This window comes from Varanus komodoensis, unplaced genomic scaffold (assembly GCF_004798865.1).
Source record: "Varanus komodoensis strain SLA01 unplaced genomic scaffold, ASM479886v1 scaffold1, whole genome shotgun sequence".
In the NCBI taxonomy this organism is placed as follows: domain Eukaryota; kingdom Metazoa; phylum Chordata; class Lepidosauria; order Squamata; family Varanidae; genus Varanus; species Varanus komodoensis.
In genome coordinates, this window is record NW_025335268.1 from 119,042,111 (window position 1) to 119,058,757 (window position 16,647).

General features: G+C 40.3%; 1 protein-coding gene across 10 annotated transcripts in view; it reads right to left on the reverse strand.

The window, feature by feature from the left end:
- ST3GAL3 (ST3 beta-galactoside alpha-2,3-sialyltransferase 3) overlaps positions 1 to 16,647 on the reverse strand; it is a 237,435-nt gene that overhangs the window by 52,044 nt on the left and 168,744 nt on the right. For all 10 annotated transcript variants that reach the window (XM_044442715.1, XM_044442726.1, XM_044442694.1 and 7 more), the window contains one exon: positions 640 to 786. In XM_044442715.1, the coding sequence (XP_044298650.1) occupies positions 640 to 786 (147 nt within the window). The remainder of the gene's footprint in view (positions 1 to 639; positions 787 to 16,647) is intronic.

Below are 16,647 nucleotides of genomic sequence, written 5' to 3' on the forward strand. Positions count from 1 at the left end.
CACCATGATACACTACACACACAGCTATGACTGGTGGAAGTAATCATTGGCAAATGGGTCCACTCTTATTGGCTTCAGGGCTGCAGTATTACATCTCTGTAATACTAACATCCTTGAGCTACTTGACATGGTTTTGAGGGAATTACATTTCATACATTCATGTGAAATGTAAGCAGGGAACTGTAAGCATAACTCGATATACTCATACCCCAAGAAAGCACATACACACAGTCACACATAGAAACTCTCTCCAAATGGCATACAAGTACATCACAATGTATGATGCTGTCACATCTCAATGCGTATAGGTTCTGTGATACAGTCTGACCTGCCCATTTACATACTGAATAACATCACAATTTATCTGTATCCCCTGTTGGAGATGTCTATTTTTATCATTCCCCACTGCCCTTCTAACTTCCACTACTGTTGCTATTGAACATTTATCATTAATTTGTTGGGCACTGCAGAAAACAGAAGTTACACAGTTCCTGTCCAAGAGGTCTTATAGTATCTATTACCTGGGTGAACTTTCAGGGAAAGGAAGAGGCTTGTGGATTAACTCAAGGTTTTCCTTTCCATCACCAGCAAAAAAGAAAGCAAGTGTCATGTTAGAAGTAAGGTCTCCTGCATACTTACCCCCCTGCCCATTAGGCCATTGTTGAAAGGAAGGCCAATAAAACTGAAGGCTGCTTCTTGGATGAAATATGGATTCAGGATACGGATCTCATGGGGCTCTCTTGGAACATGAGTCGCCACAGACTTCCAGAAGCCATCAGAGGCACTCTGTAGACATGCAAGAGCCCACAACAGATGGTTAGCCCACCACTTCCCATGTTCCACAATCCCATTTCATTATTTTATTGTTTTAGGCTTTTTTAAAAAATCATTTCATTCTTAAACCCACCAGCATTGGAGAAAAAATTACAACTTTTTAAACTGCCTCTAAGTTCTAGCAATGAATTATGCCAAAGACACATGAAGGTAATCTCTTAACCATTGGTCTGTTCTAGCAATTCTTGCCTGGGCCTCTTAGAGATACCTTCCATTCATATGCCATCTTCCTGTACAGTTCATGGCATCCGGTTATTCTTACAGTCATTCTTGTAAGTTACATCTGATTCATAATCCAAGAAAGATAATTGTGAATAATATTTAAGAAAACAAAAATCTCCATAGCCCTGATTACATTTATATTGTGTATCACTGAATATTACTATACAGTGGAACTTACTATTGTTATTAACAATAATTTTATATATTTGCTATTGTTAGTTGCAAAGTTGTGTCCAACCCATCGCGACCCCATGAACAACATTCCTCCAGGCCTTCCTGTCCTCCACCATCCCCCGGAGTCCACTTAAGCACACACCAACTGCTTCAGTGACTCCAGCTAGCCACCTCATTCTCTGCTGTCCCCTTCTTCTTTTGCCATCTATTGTTCCCAGCATTAGGCTCTTCTCCAATGAATCCTTCCTTCTCATTAGGTGGCCAAAGTATCTGAGTTTCGTCTTCAGCATCTGGCCTTCTAAAGAGCAGTCAGGGTTGATCTCCTCTAGGACTGACCGGTTTGATCGCCTTGTGGTCCAAGGGACTCGCAGGAGTCTCCTCCAGCACCACAATTCAAATGCCTCAATTCTTCAGTGCCCAGCCTTCCTTATGGTACAGCTTTCACAGCCACACATTGCAACTGGGAAAACCATAGCCTTGACTATACACACTTTTGTTGGCAGAGTGATGTCTCTACTTTTTAGTATGCTGTCTAGATTTGCCATAGCTTTCCTCCCCAGGAGCAAGCGTCTTTTAATTTCTTGGCTGCAGTCCCTGTCTGCAGTGATCTTGGAGCCCAGGAACATAAAATCTGTCACTACCTCCATTCCTTCCCCAGCTATTTGCCAGGAAGTGAGAGGACCGGATGCCATGAACTTAGTTTTCTTAATGTTGAGTTTCAAGCCAACTTTTGCACTCTCCTCCTTCACCCGCATCAAGAGGCTCTTTAGTTCCTCTTCATTTTCTGCCATTAGAGTGGTATCATCTGCATATTATATATATTCTTGACAAATAGACTTCAAATCTCTATGTATTTTATGTTTGTAAGTTAAGCCTAAAGATCACCCATTCAAAAATCAAATGGTTGATTAAATCCTCCACCTATTGTGTTATTACAGGTGGCCATTTATCCTTCCAGTGTTGTAATACTACAACATTTATAGCTTTTGCTTGTTATGATGGTTAGTTTTTATTTCATGATAAAAAATAAACCAATAAAATATGTTCTGGAAGATGCTATTCACAGAGTGTGCACAGAGTGTGCACACATGTGCACACACAAGCCAGCATAATAGTAGGATTTTTCTATCCATGGCTTAAACTTTTGGAGACCTCATTTATGGCCCAGACATATGGATGGATTAAACCTCTAGCACTCACTCTCCATTGTGCACCCCTGATTTTTTTGAGGAATGCTCCATAACCTGCTTCAAAGCTAACAGGCTTCACTAAATTTGCTTTCAGTATAATTCCATAACCCTTAGCATTTCCTCTTTTGGGACGTCTTCAATATGTCAAGGCTGCTCTTGTATGAAGCCATGAAACTCCTTGGGTCTATTAATCTGAAATTTGAACAACTTAAGCCCTCAGCAGGTGCAACTATTTTTGCAAATTATATCTAATTCTGCCAGGATATAAAAGTTACCAGCATTTCAGAGCTTTAAGAAAAAATCAACATATAAAAGCACACTGCATTAAAAATCACTGCATCTATTTTTTTGACATTTGGCAGATGTAATCCTGTCTTAAGGGGATAACATGCCTACATATGCCTTCCAATTCTGACTAAAATAAAAAAAATAGATTTTTTACTTCCTATGATAGTGGAGGCATCACACTTCAGATTTCCTTATCTTGGCTTATGTTTAGTATCTAAGCCTAAACAGATAGTCTCTGATGAGCCCAAGCAGAATCAGGGCTTTCCCCTCCCAAATTGGGGTCCAAGTTGAGTCTGGGGATTGGTGCACACTGCTAATTTAAACCCATCATTTCTGAGCACTGCACCAAGACTGGAGATTTGCTAAACTCTTCCGACAGCTGACATACCTACTTCAGAGATTTTTTGGACAGCAATACTAGGGCATGCCCTACTTATATCTAGTTGAAACACAACTCCTTAAGAACATGTGTTGCTTAAGATGAAATACAGCCTTATAAATGAAAAATACACACAAGAACTAATGAAGGTATCCCCAGAGCTACTAAAATTCCACCACTAGGCCTTTGCTTTCTCAAAACATTAATAAAATTAATCTTAGTTAAAACTACTTATGGAAGGAAAAGGTAGCTCCAGCCTGGCTGTTCACTAGACTGACCACCAAGATTGCTAATATATTTCTCTTGTTCTCACAATGAAGCAAACAGGCAGCCTGCCCTTTGCACCCATGGACTGTAGGAAAAGTTGAATGTCTGCAGAATGAAACACCTCATAAATACAGGGAAGGGAGACCCCTGACAGATGAGGAAGCCAGGCTCTTGGCTCATGTCTAAAATGGATTAGGTATCTTTATTTACTGTGGCTTGGTCTCTGCTTCTTATAGTACCTTTGGGAAAACCAGCTATTTGATGTAAAATTCACAGCTGAGGAAAGATTAGTGGAGACAAATCAAGCTGTTCTAATTACAAAGTGCCTGCCATGACACTCTGATTCCCTGCAATACCCAATCCAATTCTTTGGGTATTGTTCTGAAAAGTACTCAGTGCCTTTTCTGAAAACCAGGAAATCACAGGGATGTGTGAATTTATGGAAAATACTTTCCTCTTGCTTCTGGGAAAGGATGTATTGTAGGGAGTATAATAGCACCAGTAGCAGAGTTCTTATCAGTGGCCCTTGCGCGAAATTCCGTAATCATTAGTTCATCTAGAAACATGCACTAATTTCCTAATACAATATAGAGATCCACAGTTGCTATGATTGGTGTCACAGAGATTCCCAAGGTGTCAAGTTGAATCTATATAGCACATTGACACAAACCTACAGTTAAGACTGTTTTTCATGATTTCTTAAATGAACTTCCACAATCCATTCATTATGGTTTTTGTTGTTTTTAAAGCACTATAAAACCTTGATGATGATCTAGGAAAATGCCAAACACTTGCAATATCTATGGAAATGTGGGTATAAAAATAATCTATAGCTTAATGAACAAACCACTATCAAATTCAACCTTGCTTAGCTGGTTTTCTTCATCTTTCTTTCCTTTGCCTTTTGTTTTCTCCCAACCCCTATACCTTGAGATGCTCACCTACCTGCTGCACCAGCTCTATTACACTCTTACATTTTCAGTAAGAGTTTTCAAAAAATGTGCTTGGGAAAAAATTCTCATGCAATCAGAATCCTTATACAATTAGAGTCTATTTTCATTTTGGTCTACTCCAAATCCTGGAGACCATGGCCTTTCCAAGATATTCTACAATGCATACAATGCATATGTTTTTGGCAGCAGGGGAAGGAAAGGAGAGAAGGAAAGAAGAGTAGAATTGTAGTAGCAGGTTTTGCTGTGACACATTCATCTTCACTGCACTGTTTGGAAAAATTCCTTGTATATTACATACAACTGTATGTTAAAAGGATTTGGCTTTTCCAAGGCTCCTGAATCCACAGAATTCAACCCTTCGGATGTATGTGAGGGGCCTTATTTGATAGCATATTTCATGTATCTATGCTGGGGCACCAAATGTGAGATTTTGTATGAGCTAAACATGTTTTTTAAAAAATCTGAAAAAGGCTTAAGTAGCTATGCTGGTTGTTACTCACCTCTTCATGCCCAATATCCATTCAACACCCTTCCCTACTAGTCTTGATATCTGTCGAAATTTTTACCCATTTTCTTAGTGTAAGGTGTGTTGACTGCTAGGTAAGCAAACAGATACAGTGAAGTTCAGCGAAGTGATTGCTGCTGTTACAGAGACACTGCTTTCTCCCTAAAGTATGGGAAAACAGTGGTATTCCCCCATGCAGTTCTGGTAAAAAGAAGGGAATTGAGAGATAGTCCTCTCTCAGGCAAAGGCTCAGGTTCCACAAACATGGTTGATTACCTTACCCTCCTTTTCAGTCACCCATCAAATCCCACTGCTACCCTTGCCAGAAAAGTGATTCAAAGACAGAAGGGAAGCAGGCAAGCTCACAAATATATGGGATATTACTAAGAAGTTGACTGTTTACCAATACGACTATTTATAGCACGTGTTGCCTTTGTCCAAACATCAATGAGCCATTTCCTTTCACTGCATGTTTTCTGGACTTTTTGAGACAGGTTCTCAAGAGTACGACAAGAGGATCTTCTAAAACTGTCACATCAAACGTGAGCCTTCAGTCTCTTCAACCAATTTTCTGATTTATTATATGGCCCCTCTGTATGTCAACCAGTTTGCTTCACTTGTGGTTTTCTCTTATGCTATTTACATCTTAGAAAAACTTTCATATCATTTTTATGAGATACAATTTCTCTTTCCCAGGGTACTACGATGCATTGAAGCTGATAGAACCAGCTTCATCCAAATGAAGTCCGACAGAAGTTTCTGTTTTACTGTGTGACCTCCTGTTATGCCAAGTGAGGCACACAGGAAATTTATGCTCTATCAGCCTGCTGGTTTGCCTAGTTCAGCACAGCATACACTGACTGGCAGAGGCTCTCCAGAATATCAGAGGGGTTGTTCAGGCTTTCTTGGAGAAGCTAGGAATTAAACCTGGGACTTTTGCATTCAAGACAGATACTGTTTCATTGAACAGTGGCTCCTACCCCAAGGTGTGAGAAATCAAGGACAGATATTTATTACATGAAATAAAAGAACTTGTCACAAACTCCTACCAGCGTTACAACATTACTTGGTAGATGATGTATATGTGAAAGCAAGGAATGTAGAGGGTACAATACAATCATCGTCACATTACAATACCCCACCTTTCCTCCTCTTGTAAGAAACCCAAGGAACCTTATAAAGTTCTCCTACATTCCATTTTATCCTCACAACAACATCCATGTGAGGCAGGTTAGGCTGAGAATCCATGATTAACCCAAAGCCACCCAGTGAGCTTCATGGCTGAGTGATAACAAAAACCCGGATTTCCTGAATCCCAGTCCAGCATTTCAATCACTATACAACAATGACTCATATTAGACACTGAGGTGTCAAACAATGGGAGGTTTGAAAAAGAAACACTGGAAGTTTACTATTAATAAACTGTGCATTTTAATACACACAGCATTTTCAGTGTCACATTCTATAATACCATTCAGATTCACTCAGATTTGATTGTGTGCATTTGATAATGGGGCAGGGGGTGCTGTCTAGGGAGCTAATGGTTGCACAGAAAGAAAGCATGGAGATGCAGATGACAGAACACACAAAGTAGTTTTCTACAATAATACAACTGCTGCACAGGAAACTGTGACCATCAGGGCAGGATGAGAGATAGAACAGAAATGGTACTGGGATCATAAAAAACTGTGATCATCAGGACAGACTGAGACATAGGGGAATGGAGCTGAAACAGCCAGCATCATCAGAGGAAACAATGGTGCCAGCCTGGATCTCCTGCAAAAAAAGATGAATACATACTTAATTCAAGCTTTTCTTCTCAAGAATATTTCTATCCAGCTCAATGGCTACTTTTGACTCCAAATCTCAGCCAAACATTTGGTATAGCTCTAGACTGTACATTCCCTCCATCCTGCCTTACTAAAAAGACTGAAAACCAGCCATCTTCTGGAGCACACACCCTAACCAGAACAGTACAGTGTACAAATATATATAGGATGAGAAGATACCATGGCACAACAAAGATACCCACTATTCATAAAAATAGTGGGTAGAAAAACTCATAGATATGAAGTGATCATTCATAAACCTGATGTGGAATTTAGGACATTTTGAATATTGCAGATATAAAACTCTAGAATAACTCACTTGTGCCAAGTATGATGGCAATACATACATGTGGTTAATTTTAGTGCATTAATGACTCCTCACTGGGAGTAATTTTCCTTCCATATAACAGTTTAGGCTTTGCTTCTGGGTCATCAAGGACTTTCAGAAAGATTGGGAGTATTTTTTTTCTACTTCATTATTTCCTGTTTGAGAGAACTGGTGGATAGGTTTGTTTGTTTTGTTTTTTTTCAGATTGAGACTTTGTTATCATATTTGGGGTCAACAAGTGTGAAGGACTGTAGCCTTTCCCTGTAAGATACTGCCTGACTCAATAGGTACATAGCCACATCATCCTGAAATATTTCATTTACTCTTTCCTCTATTTTGGGTTTGGTGGAGTTTGAAGAGAGATTCTACCATGGGCCACTGGATAGACACTATTCCAGTGTATTTCAGACCTATTCCAGTACTACTACCCAAATGTGCTATATTATATTTGGATGCCCTGCAAAGACAAGCATCTTGTTCCTTGTGTTTAAGTTTTGAAATGGTAACTTTTTGGCTTTTTTCTGTAGTCCCTTGTTTCTCAGCTACAAAGATTGCTCTGCACTATGCAAAATGAAGGCAACTGGATTCATAGCTGCCAACCCCAGGAGGCTTTAGTTAGCAGCAGGTAGTAAGGTATTCTTAGTTGCTGTGTTCTACTGGGGTAGCCACTGTTATTATTATTATTAAAGGCAGATGCTTAGGAAAAATTCTAAAGCTGTTAATTCCTTTTGGGGATACCTGTTCTCTTTTCTACTAAAAGGAGCAGACAGACAGGGGTATTAACAAATGCCAGGCATTACCGAAAAACACACGTATACCGATTAAAGAGCTCAGACATGGGAGGCCAGAGATAAAGTCTAACCACTTGCATCGAACAGATCAAAAAATGCATCCCTGTCCCATATCTGGGATCAGAATTGTCTTTTTAAGGATTGGAGCTGGAGATGTGTTGATGAGAGCTGGTTCAGCACAGCAACCCATATAGCAGAGGGCAGGGCAACAGAGTCTACAGAATTGTAGCAGTATTTCCTAAAGGTTATGGATGGCTCACACAATTAGTTTCTATTTCCTCTTCTTTTGTTCTCCTCAGAACAAGATCACATTTTTGTTCCCCATAGCAGGAACTCTGGCACTTCAAATGCACATGGCCAAATAAAATATGTAACTGTATAATTAAATATTATCAAAAGATAAGAGCCACCAACTCCTGGGACTAGTAGTTGAGGTTACCTCTTGATTTTGTTAATTTGCCTTTCCCAAGAGAGTAGCAATGGCAATACAAGAGAACATTTATGACCATCACAACCTCTATCCCAATGCACAAAAGGGCACCAACTAAGGCATTCATTGACAATGGAAAATATGGTTTCTAAGATGGATTTGGGAAAAGGGAATTATTGAATCTACAACAGCACAAGTGCTGGCAGAATTTGCATGTAATTCTTCCAGAATCTTTCACTAGTATATTAGATGGAGGGTGGGAATGTATTCGGTACTGTGAGTTAAATCATAATGTAGAAATTGATGGAAGAATGAGTCCACAGCAAGGAAAGGGTCAATGAAAGAGAAGATACCTGCTGAGTACCAGAGTTACATTGCTTCTTGAAATTTGCAAGTGACTAAATTAACTCCTCTTTCTACTAAGACAGACAACACCTGATCTCTTCTCCCTGCAGGGTATTGAAGCTATTTCCATTACAAATTTGGGAGGTTACATTCTTAAAGCTGTGTGCTTTCCCAGCAATTACTTTTGCCCCCAGTAACTGAATGTAGTAGAGTAGCTTGGGATTTGAACTGGCAGGACTGAATAAAGGCTCTGCTGAGGGTGTCAAAAAGACAAAGATATCGCAAGCATTTCTGGATGGTATTAGCACTTTGCAGTCACATGTTGGGTAGGCTCTGAAAAAAGATGCTTATCTAATTTTCATTAAGGGAAGCCAAAGAAGGAAGTGTAGAGAAGTACTGCTGCTATGTTTTTTCAAGCACTTTCCTTACCCACTTCCAACTGAATCACTTCCCAGAAAATGGGCCTGTTATTGTGACTTCATTTTTATATAATTATTTGCAGGAAGTAATTATTTCCTTCAGTGAGCAATAAACTCTCATAGCAAGGTGTATGTGTCATCAAGTAAGGAGGGTTAAAGTGGAGACCAGGTAAAGCAAATGTGATGGAAATTTACCTAGATGCCCCCACCCTTATAGGAGCGGCAGATTAAAAAAAAAAAGAAGAAGAATTTACTGTTCAGCAGGGTCACTGTCACGAGAGTTCAGAAATTAGTTTGTTGGCATGTGGTGAATTCTGGACTAGTTTGTAACTATACTCCCTATTACAGTCACTGCTCTTTTCATCACCCCCGCCCCCCCGCCGCCACCAAACAACCTCAGACATGTTTTCAAACGGGAAAAAGCATATTTTCATTAAACAATTTTTGACAATATTCTCATGGTTAGGTACACTGGTTACCAGCATGTCTGACACTCACAAGCCAGGAAGGGGCAGCCAATTTTTGAAAGACCAAGCAGCAGATAATATATTGGATCAACATAGAAAATATTGAAGTACCTCTTTCCTGAAGTACTTTCCACTCATTATATTTCATTATGATAGCACAAAGCCAACAATGGAGAAAGTGTCTTCCAGATTACAGGATGAGTGAAATAAAGGTTGTGTGTATTCATGCCTGTCTTAGGGAATCAGATGTCCTTATTCAGTATAGCCAATTCCCAAAATCTCATACACTAGCTTCTGGGCTTGCATCAAAGAGCTGTCTTCCTGTCTAGCCACACTACAGACTGGGATTACAGCAAGACTAACAGAGCTTGCAGAGTGGGCTTCACACTATCTGCATGTGAAATAGAGTACCTACTTCTTCCAATTTCTTGCACTTCTAATTCAATATGTCAGCTACACTACTAAGAAGATGAGAACCTCCTGAGCCCATATGCCCCCATTTTTTTAAAGTTTCTTGTTGTTACATGTCACCAAGTCATTTCAAATTTATGGTGACCCTATAAACAAATGGCCTCCATAGTGCCTGCCCTTGACAGCTCTGCTTAGCTTTTGGAAATTCAAGGCTGTGTCTTCCTTTATGGAGTTTATCTATTTCAAAGCTGGTCTTCCTCTTCTTCTGCCTTCAACTTCCCCTAGCATGACTGTCTTCTCCAGTGAGCCTGACCTTCTCAAAATGCATGAATTATGACTGATAAAGTTTTGATATTATACTTCCAGGGAAAGTTCTGACTTGATTTGATCTAGGACACACTTACTTTCTGTCCCTCCAGGATATTAAAGCTCTTTTTCATTACCATGTTTCAAATGGTGATGTTTTATTCCTGTCAGCTTTCAAACCCATACAGTACTGTGATGATCTTGGCCTTGAGCTTCAGTGAAACATCTTTATGATCTTTTCTAGTTCTTCCATTGCTACCCTTCCAAGTCTCAGTCTTCTATTTTCTTGGCTGAAGTCTGCCTTTGGATTATTCAGCCAAAGATCCAAAAACTTGCACAATTTCAATTTTTCATTGTTGACATTAAAGTTGTAAAATTCTGTACTCTTTGTTTTCTTAATGTTCAGCTGCACTTTCCTGGTTTTGTACTTTCTTCTTTCAGTTTTATTAGAAGTCCTTTCAATGTCTTGCTGCTTTTGACCAGTACTATTGTATCATCTGTATATCATAAACTATCTTCTAATTTCACCCCTTTTGCCTCTGATCTTAATCCAGCATTCATTATGATACATTCTGGGAAGTAAAATACACCATTGTCTGATGCCTCTACCTATAGGAAACCATTCATCTTTTTATTTCTTCTGTGTAGTTCTTCCATGTATTTTTACCCTGGTCAGATAGTCTCCCCTTCATGGATCACTGCCTTGTCGTGGCGAAGGGGCTTGCGTAGCTCAATGAAGCTATGAGCTATGCTGTGCAGAGCCACCCAAGACGGATAGGTCATACCAGAGAGCTCTGACAAAACATGATCCACTGGAGAAGGAAATGGCAACCCACTCCAGTATCTTTGCCATGAAAACCCCATGGACGGTACCAAAAGGCAAAAAGATATGACGCCAGAAGATGAGCTCCTCAGGCCGGAAGGTGTCCAGTATGCTACTGGGGAAGAGCAGAGGGCTAGTACTAGTAGTGCCAGAAAGAATGAAGCGACTGGGTCAAAGGTGAAAGGACACTCAGATGCAGATATATCTGGTGGTGAAAGGAGAGTTCAATGCTGCAAAGATCTATACTCCATAGCAACCTGAAATGTATGATCTATGAATCAAGGCAAGCTAGACGTGGTCAAACAAGAGATGACAAGACTGAACATCGACATCTTAGGAATCAGTGAACTAAAATGGACAGGAATAGGTGAATTTAATTCAGATGACCCTCAGGGATACTACTGTGAGCAAGAATCCCTCAGAAGAAGTGGAGTAGCCTTCATAGTCAATAAAAGAGTAGGAAAAGCAGTACTGGGATACAATCTCCAAAATGACAGAATGATCTTAGTTCAGATCCAAGGCAAACTATTCAACATCACAGTAGTCCAAGTCTATGCCCCAACCACTGGTGCTAAAGAGGCTGAAGTTAACCGGTTCTTTACACACACACACACACACACACACACACACACACACACACACACACTAAGACTGAAAAAAAAAATCAAACATCACAAACATTAACATTGGTTTCACTGGGTCAACCTCCTACTGCATATTTTTTAACATTCTAATATCAAATTCCAGTTAGTTTATCATAGTTTGAAAAACATCTCTAAATTTACGTCAAGTCCTGTTTCTCCAGCCAATTATAAGAAGTTAACTAGTTCTATGAAGGCCTACAACCCCTTCGAGAATTAACACCAAAAAATGATGTCCTGATCATCATGGGGGATTGGAATGCTAAAGTAGGAAGGCAAAAGATAACCAGAATAACAGGCAAGTTTGGCCTTGATGAAGATGAAGCAGGACACAGGCTGGTAGAATTTTGTCAAGAGAATATGATGGCCATAGCAAACACTCTTTTCCAACAACTCAAGAGATGAATCTACACATGGACATCACCAGACGGTCAACACAGAAATCAGATTGACTATGTGCTCTGCAGCCAAAGATGGAGAAGCTCTATACAGTCAGTAAAAACAAGACCAGGAGCTGACTGGGGCTCAGATCATGAGCTTCTTGTTGCAAAATTTAGGCTTAAATTGAAGAAAGTAGGGAAAAGCATGAGGCCACTCAGGTATAACCTACATTATATGCCTGGAGAATATATAGTACAGGTGACAAATAGATTTAAGGAATTAGATCTGATAAACAGAGTGCCTGAAGAACTATGCACGGATCTTTGCAACATTGTACAAGAGGTAGCAACTAAAACCATCCCAAAGAAAAAGAAAAGCAAGAAAGCAGAATGGCTGCCTGAGGAAGCTTTACAAATAGCTGAGGAAAGAAGGGAAGGGAAAGGCAAGGCATAAAGGGAAAGATACACCCAACTGAATGCAGAATTCCAGAGAATAGCTAGAAGGGATAAGAATTCCTTCTTAAATTAACAGTGCAAAGAAATAGAAGAAAACAATAGAATAGGGAGGACCAGAGATCTCTTCAAGAAAATTGGAGGTATGAAAGGAACATTTCATGCAAAGATGGGCATGATAAAGGACCAAAATGGCAGGGACATAACAGAGGCAGAAGAGATCAAGAAGAGGTGGCAAGATTACACAGAAGAACTGTACAAGAAAGAGTTTAATGTCCCTGATAACCACGATGGGGTGGTCACTGACCTTGAGCCAGCCATCCTGGAATGTGAAGTCAAATGGGCCTTAGGAAGTCTGAGCAACAGCAAAGCTAGTGAAGGCAACAGTATTCCTGCTGAGCTATTCAAAATCCTAAAAGATGATGCAGTAAAAGTGCTACACTCAATATGCCAGCAAATTTGGAAAACTCAACAGTGGCCACAGGATTGGAAAAGGTCAGTTTACATTCCTATTCCAAAGAAGGGCAATGCCAAAGAATGTTTGAACTACCACACCATTGCACTCATTTCACATGCTAGCAAAGTTCTGCTCAAAATCCTACAAGCTAGGCCCCAGCAGTTTGTGGACCGAGAACTACCAGAAGTACAGGCAGGATTTCGAAGAGGCAGAGGAACTAGAGATCAAATTGCCAACATACGCTGGATCATGGAGAAAGCTAGGGAGTTCCAGAAAAACATCTACTTCTGCTTCATTGACTATGCTAAAGCCTTTGATTGTGTGGATCACAACAAATTGTGGCAAGTTCTTAAAGAGATGGGAGTACCAGACTATCTTATTTGTCTCTTGAGAAACCTATATGCGGGTCAAGAAGCAAGTGAGAAAAGGACACAAAACCACTGATTGGTTCAAAATTGAGAAAGGAGTTCGGCAAGGCTGTATACTGTCACCCTACCTATTTAACTTATATGCAGAGCACATCATGAGAAAGGTGGGGTTAGATGAATCACCAGTTGGAATTAAGATTGCTGGGAGAAACATCAACAACCTCAGATATGCAGATGATACCACTCTATTGGCAGAAAGTGAAGAGGAACTGAAGAGCCTCTTGATGCGGGTGAAGGAGGAGAGTGCAAAAGTTGGCTTGAAGCTCAACATTAAGAAAACTAAGATCATGGCATCCGGTCCTCTCCTGGCAAATTGATGGGGAAGAAATGGAGGTAGTGACAGATTTTATTTTCCTGGGCTCCAAGATCACCGCAGACAGGGACTGTAGCCAAGAAATTAAAAGACGCTTGCTCCTGAGGGGAAAAGCTATGGCAAATCTAGACAGCATACTAAAAAGCAGAGACATCACCCTGCCAACAAAAGTGCGTATAGTCAAGCTATGGTTTTCCCAGTTGCAATGTATGGCTGTGAAAGCTGGACCATAAGGAAGGCTGAGCACTGAAGAAGTGAGGCCTTTGAACTGTGGTGCTGGAGGAGACTCCTGCAAGTCCCTTGGACTGCAAGATGATCAAACCAGTCAATCTTAAAGGAGATCAACCCTGACTGCTCTTTAGAAGGCCAGATACTGAAGATGAAACTCAAATGCTTTGACCACCTAATGAGAAAGAAGGACTCACTGGAGAAGAGCTTAATGCTGGGAACAATTGACGGCAAAAGAAGAAGGGGATGGCAGAGGTTGAGGTGGCTAGATGGAGTCACTGAAGCAGTGAGCTTAAGTGGACTCGGGGGATGGTGGAGGACAGGAAGGCCTGGAGGAATGTTGTTCATGGAGTTGTGATGGGTTGGACACGAATTCGTGACTAACAACAAGAACAGATAGTCTGCTCCCCTATTGGTCTTTTAGCTTTCCTAATCAAGGTTTGAATTTCCATTTTGCTTCTTGGATCTTCTGGAAGAGGTCACTTGCTCTTCTCTCCTTGTTCTCTTCTATTTCTTTGCATTAGTCATTGAAGGGTTTTTTTGTCCCTATGTGATTGTTGTTGAAAAGTTGTATTCAAAATTCTGACCCTATTTTTCTTGCCTTTTGCTTTTGCTTCTTGCCTGTTCTTACCAATTATAAATAATGCTTCTGTTATCTACCCACATATAGGATTTTTTTCTTTTTACATTCTTCTCTAATCATGTTTCTGCTTCCATTCTACAGTTCTCCAGGTTCATGGAGTTCTGTAATGCAAATCTATTCTTTATGTTGACTTTAAATTTCACATGAATGTTATTATATTTCAGCACTATGCTTCTTTAGTAATCTTTTCCACCTTTACTCTGATTTTTGATATTCAGAGTTCATGGACATTACCACAATCTCCTGCTGTCTTGCTTGGCAGCAAGAATACAGCTTTTCCATCTGCTGTTTCCAATTATGCAGTCCATTTTATTTCTGTACTGGCCATCTGTACTGGTGATATCCCTCGACCAAAGTTTCCTTCAACATTGGATTCTGCTTTGTTTCCTACTTTTGCATTTCCAGTCACCAAATGCAATCTGTAACCATTTCATTTCTGGCCTTGCAGTTTCCAGTTTGCCTTGATTCATACTTCTCAGACTCCATGTTCCCATGGTAAGGCCATGCAGCACTGGACTTTCTTTTCACCTCTGTGCATGCTGGCCACTAGCCTAACTTTCTGTTTTGATCTAGCTATATCGTTAGTGACACTCTATTCAAACTTGTCCTTTGCTCTTCCCCTGTAGCTGTTTGAGTGCCTTCCAACCTGGAGGTGGGGGGGGGGAGGGGGCTGGCTGGCTCATATGCTGCCACTCTCACTTGTTTAATTTTAGATTATTTCATTGTAAGGTTTTCACAGTAAAAATATTCAAAAGTGGGTAATCATTGCCTCCTCCTGTGCACTACTAACCGGAGTTAGTTTGATCATCACTGCCATTGTCTGTTAAAGATCCTCCACCAGTGTTACCTTCGGTTACAACTGCTGCCCAGTAGCTGCCCTTCAGGAGTTTATCTATCTGCATCACCATTACAGATACCCATTATCTTCTGCTGATGTGACCATTCCTCCTGAAGAGGGTGAATGCATCTTAGTTTGGTGTCTTAGTTTTGACTATTCTGCTTTGGACAACTCTGTTAGGAGCTCAGTCTGGCTTCCTGGCAATATCGCTCTTGGCTTCTCTGACATCCTTGGACACCTTTACCATGTTAAGGTGTGCATCTAAGGTTGGTGGGGGCGTTGCAGGCAGAGAAAAAGACCTTAACAGAACTCTTTAAAAGTTGTTTTGTTTAATAAAGTAGGTGTCAAGTGTGGCATCCTGAATATATATTTTGTCCACATTCCTCTCAGTGCAATTGTCTTATGTCTCTTGCTCCTTCCTACATTTTTCTTTCAAGTATATTACTTTTCCCCTGACTGCAAGGGTTAAATGGGCATGAAGGGGAGGGGGGAGTAAGCACCCTCCTGCATGTAGGTATGGGAGAGAGACTGTCAAAAGACCTATACTATTGAAAATATGCACAAATACAGTATTATCAAGCAATTAACCAACAAAAAGGAGAGAATCAGATACACAGACAATGAAAGAACAAAGACAGGCTCTGCTCTAGCTACCCAGAGGTAGCTCCTAAAAGAACACTAGCACTCCTTTGTATTGACAGTATTCAGGTCATTTAATATTTATCTTGTCTGCTCTGCAACCCTGTAAAGTAAGTCAGTATTACTATTTCCCATATTGTGCAGGAGAGGGGGGAGTTTAGAGAAGGTTTTGCCTTGCGCCATCTAATGTGTTCATGGTTGAGACAAGATCCAAGCCTATGACTTCCTCATTCATAGATATCTGAACTCATTTACACAGGTTTATCTGTGGTATAGTTAGCCCCTGGGGCAGTAGAAAGTTGAAACTTCTTCAATCAAGCTTAGTTTAAAAGAGCAATAACTCAGGAGTTGCACTGATTCATAGGCTTGTATTATGCAGATTCTGCAAGTCACCTCACATTAAGGTGAACTGTGCCCTGAAAACAAAATCTCAGTCTTGTGTAAATAACTGACTGATACCATGAATCAATACATCAGGATCTGAAATAGCCTGTATGAAGCAAAGAAACCAGAAAGGTTGGTAGATTGGCAGGAAAGACAAGCTATTTGTAGATGAGGGCTGCTGTAAGGGGAGATTTCTATACTTTAAGCTCCAGGAACAGGTATGTGAAAATTACAAAGAACAATCAACAAGAATGGAGACCTGCCCAGAAGCTCTCAGTACCT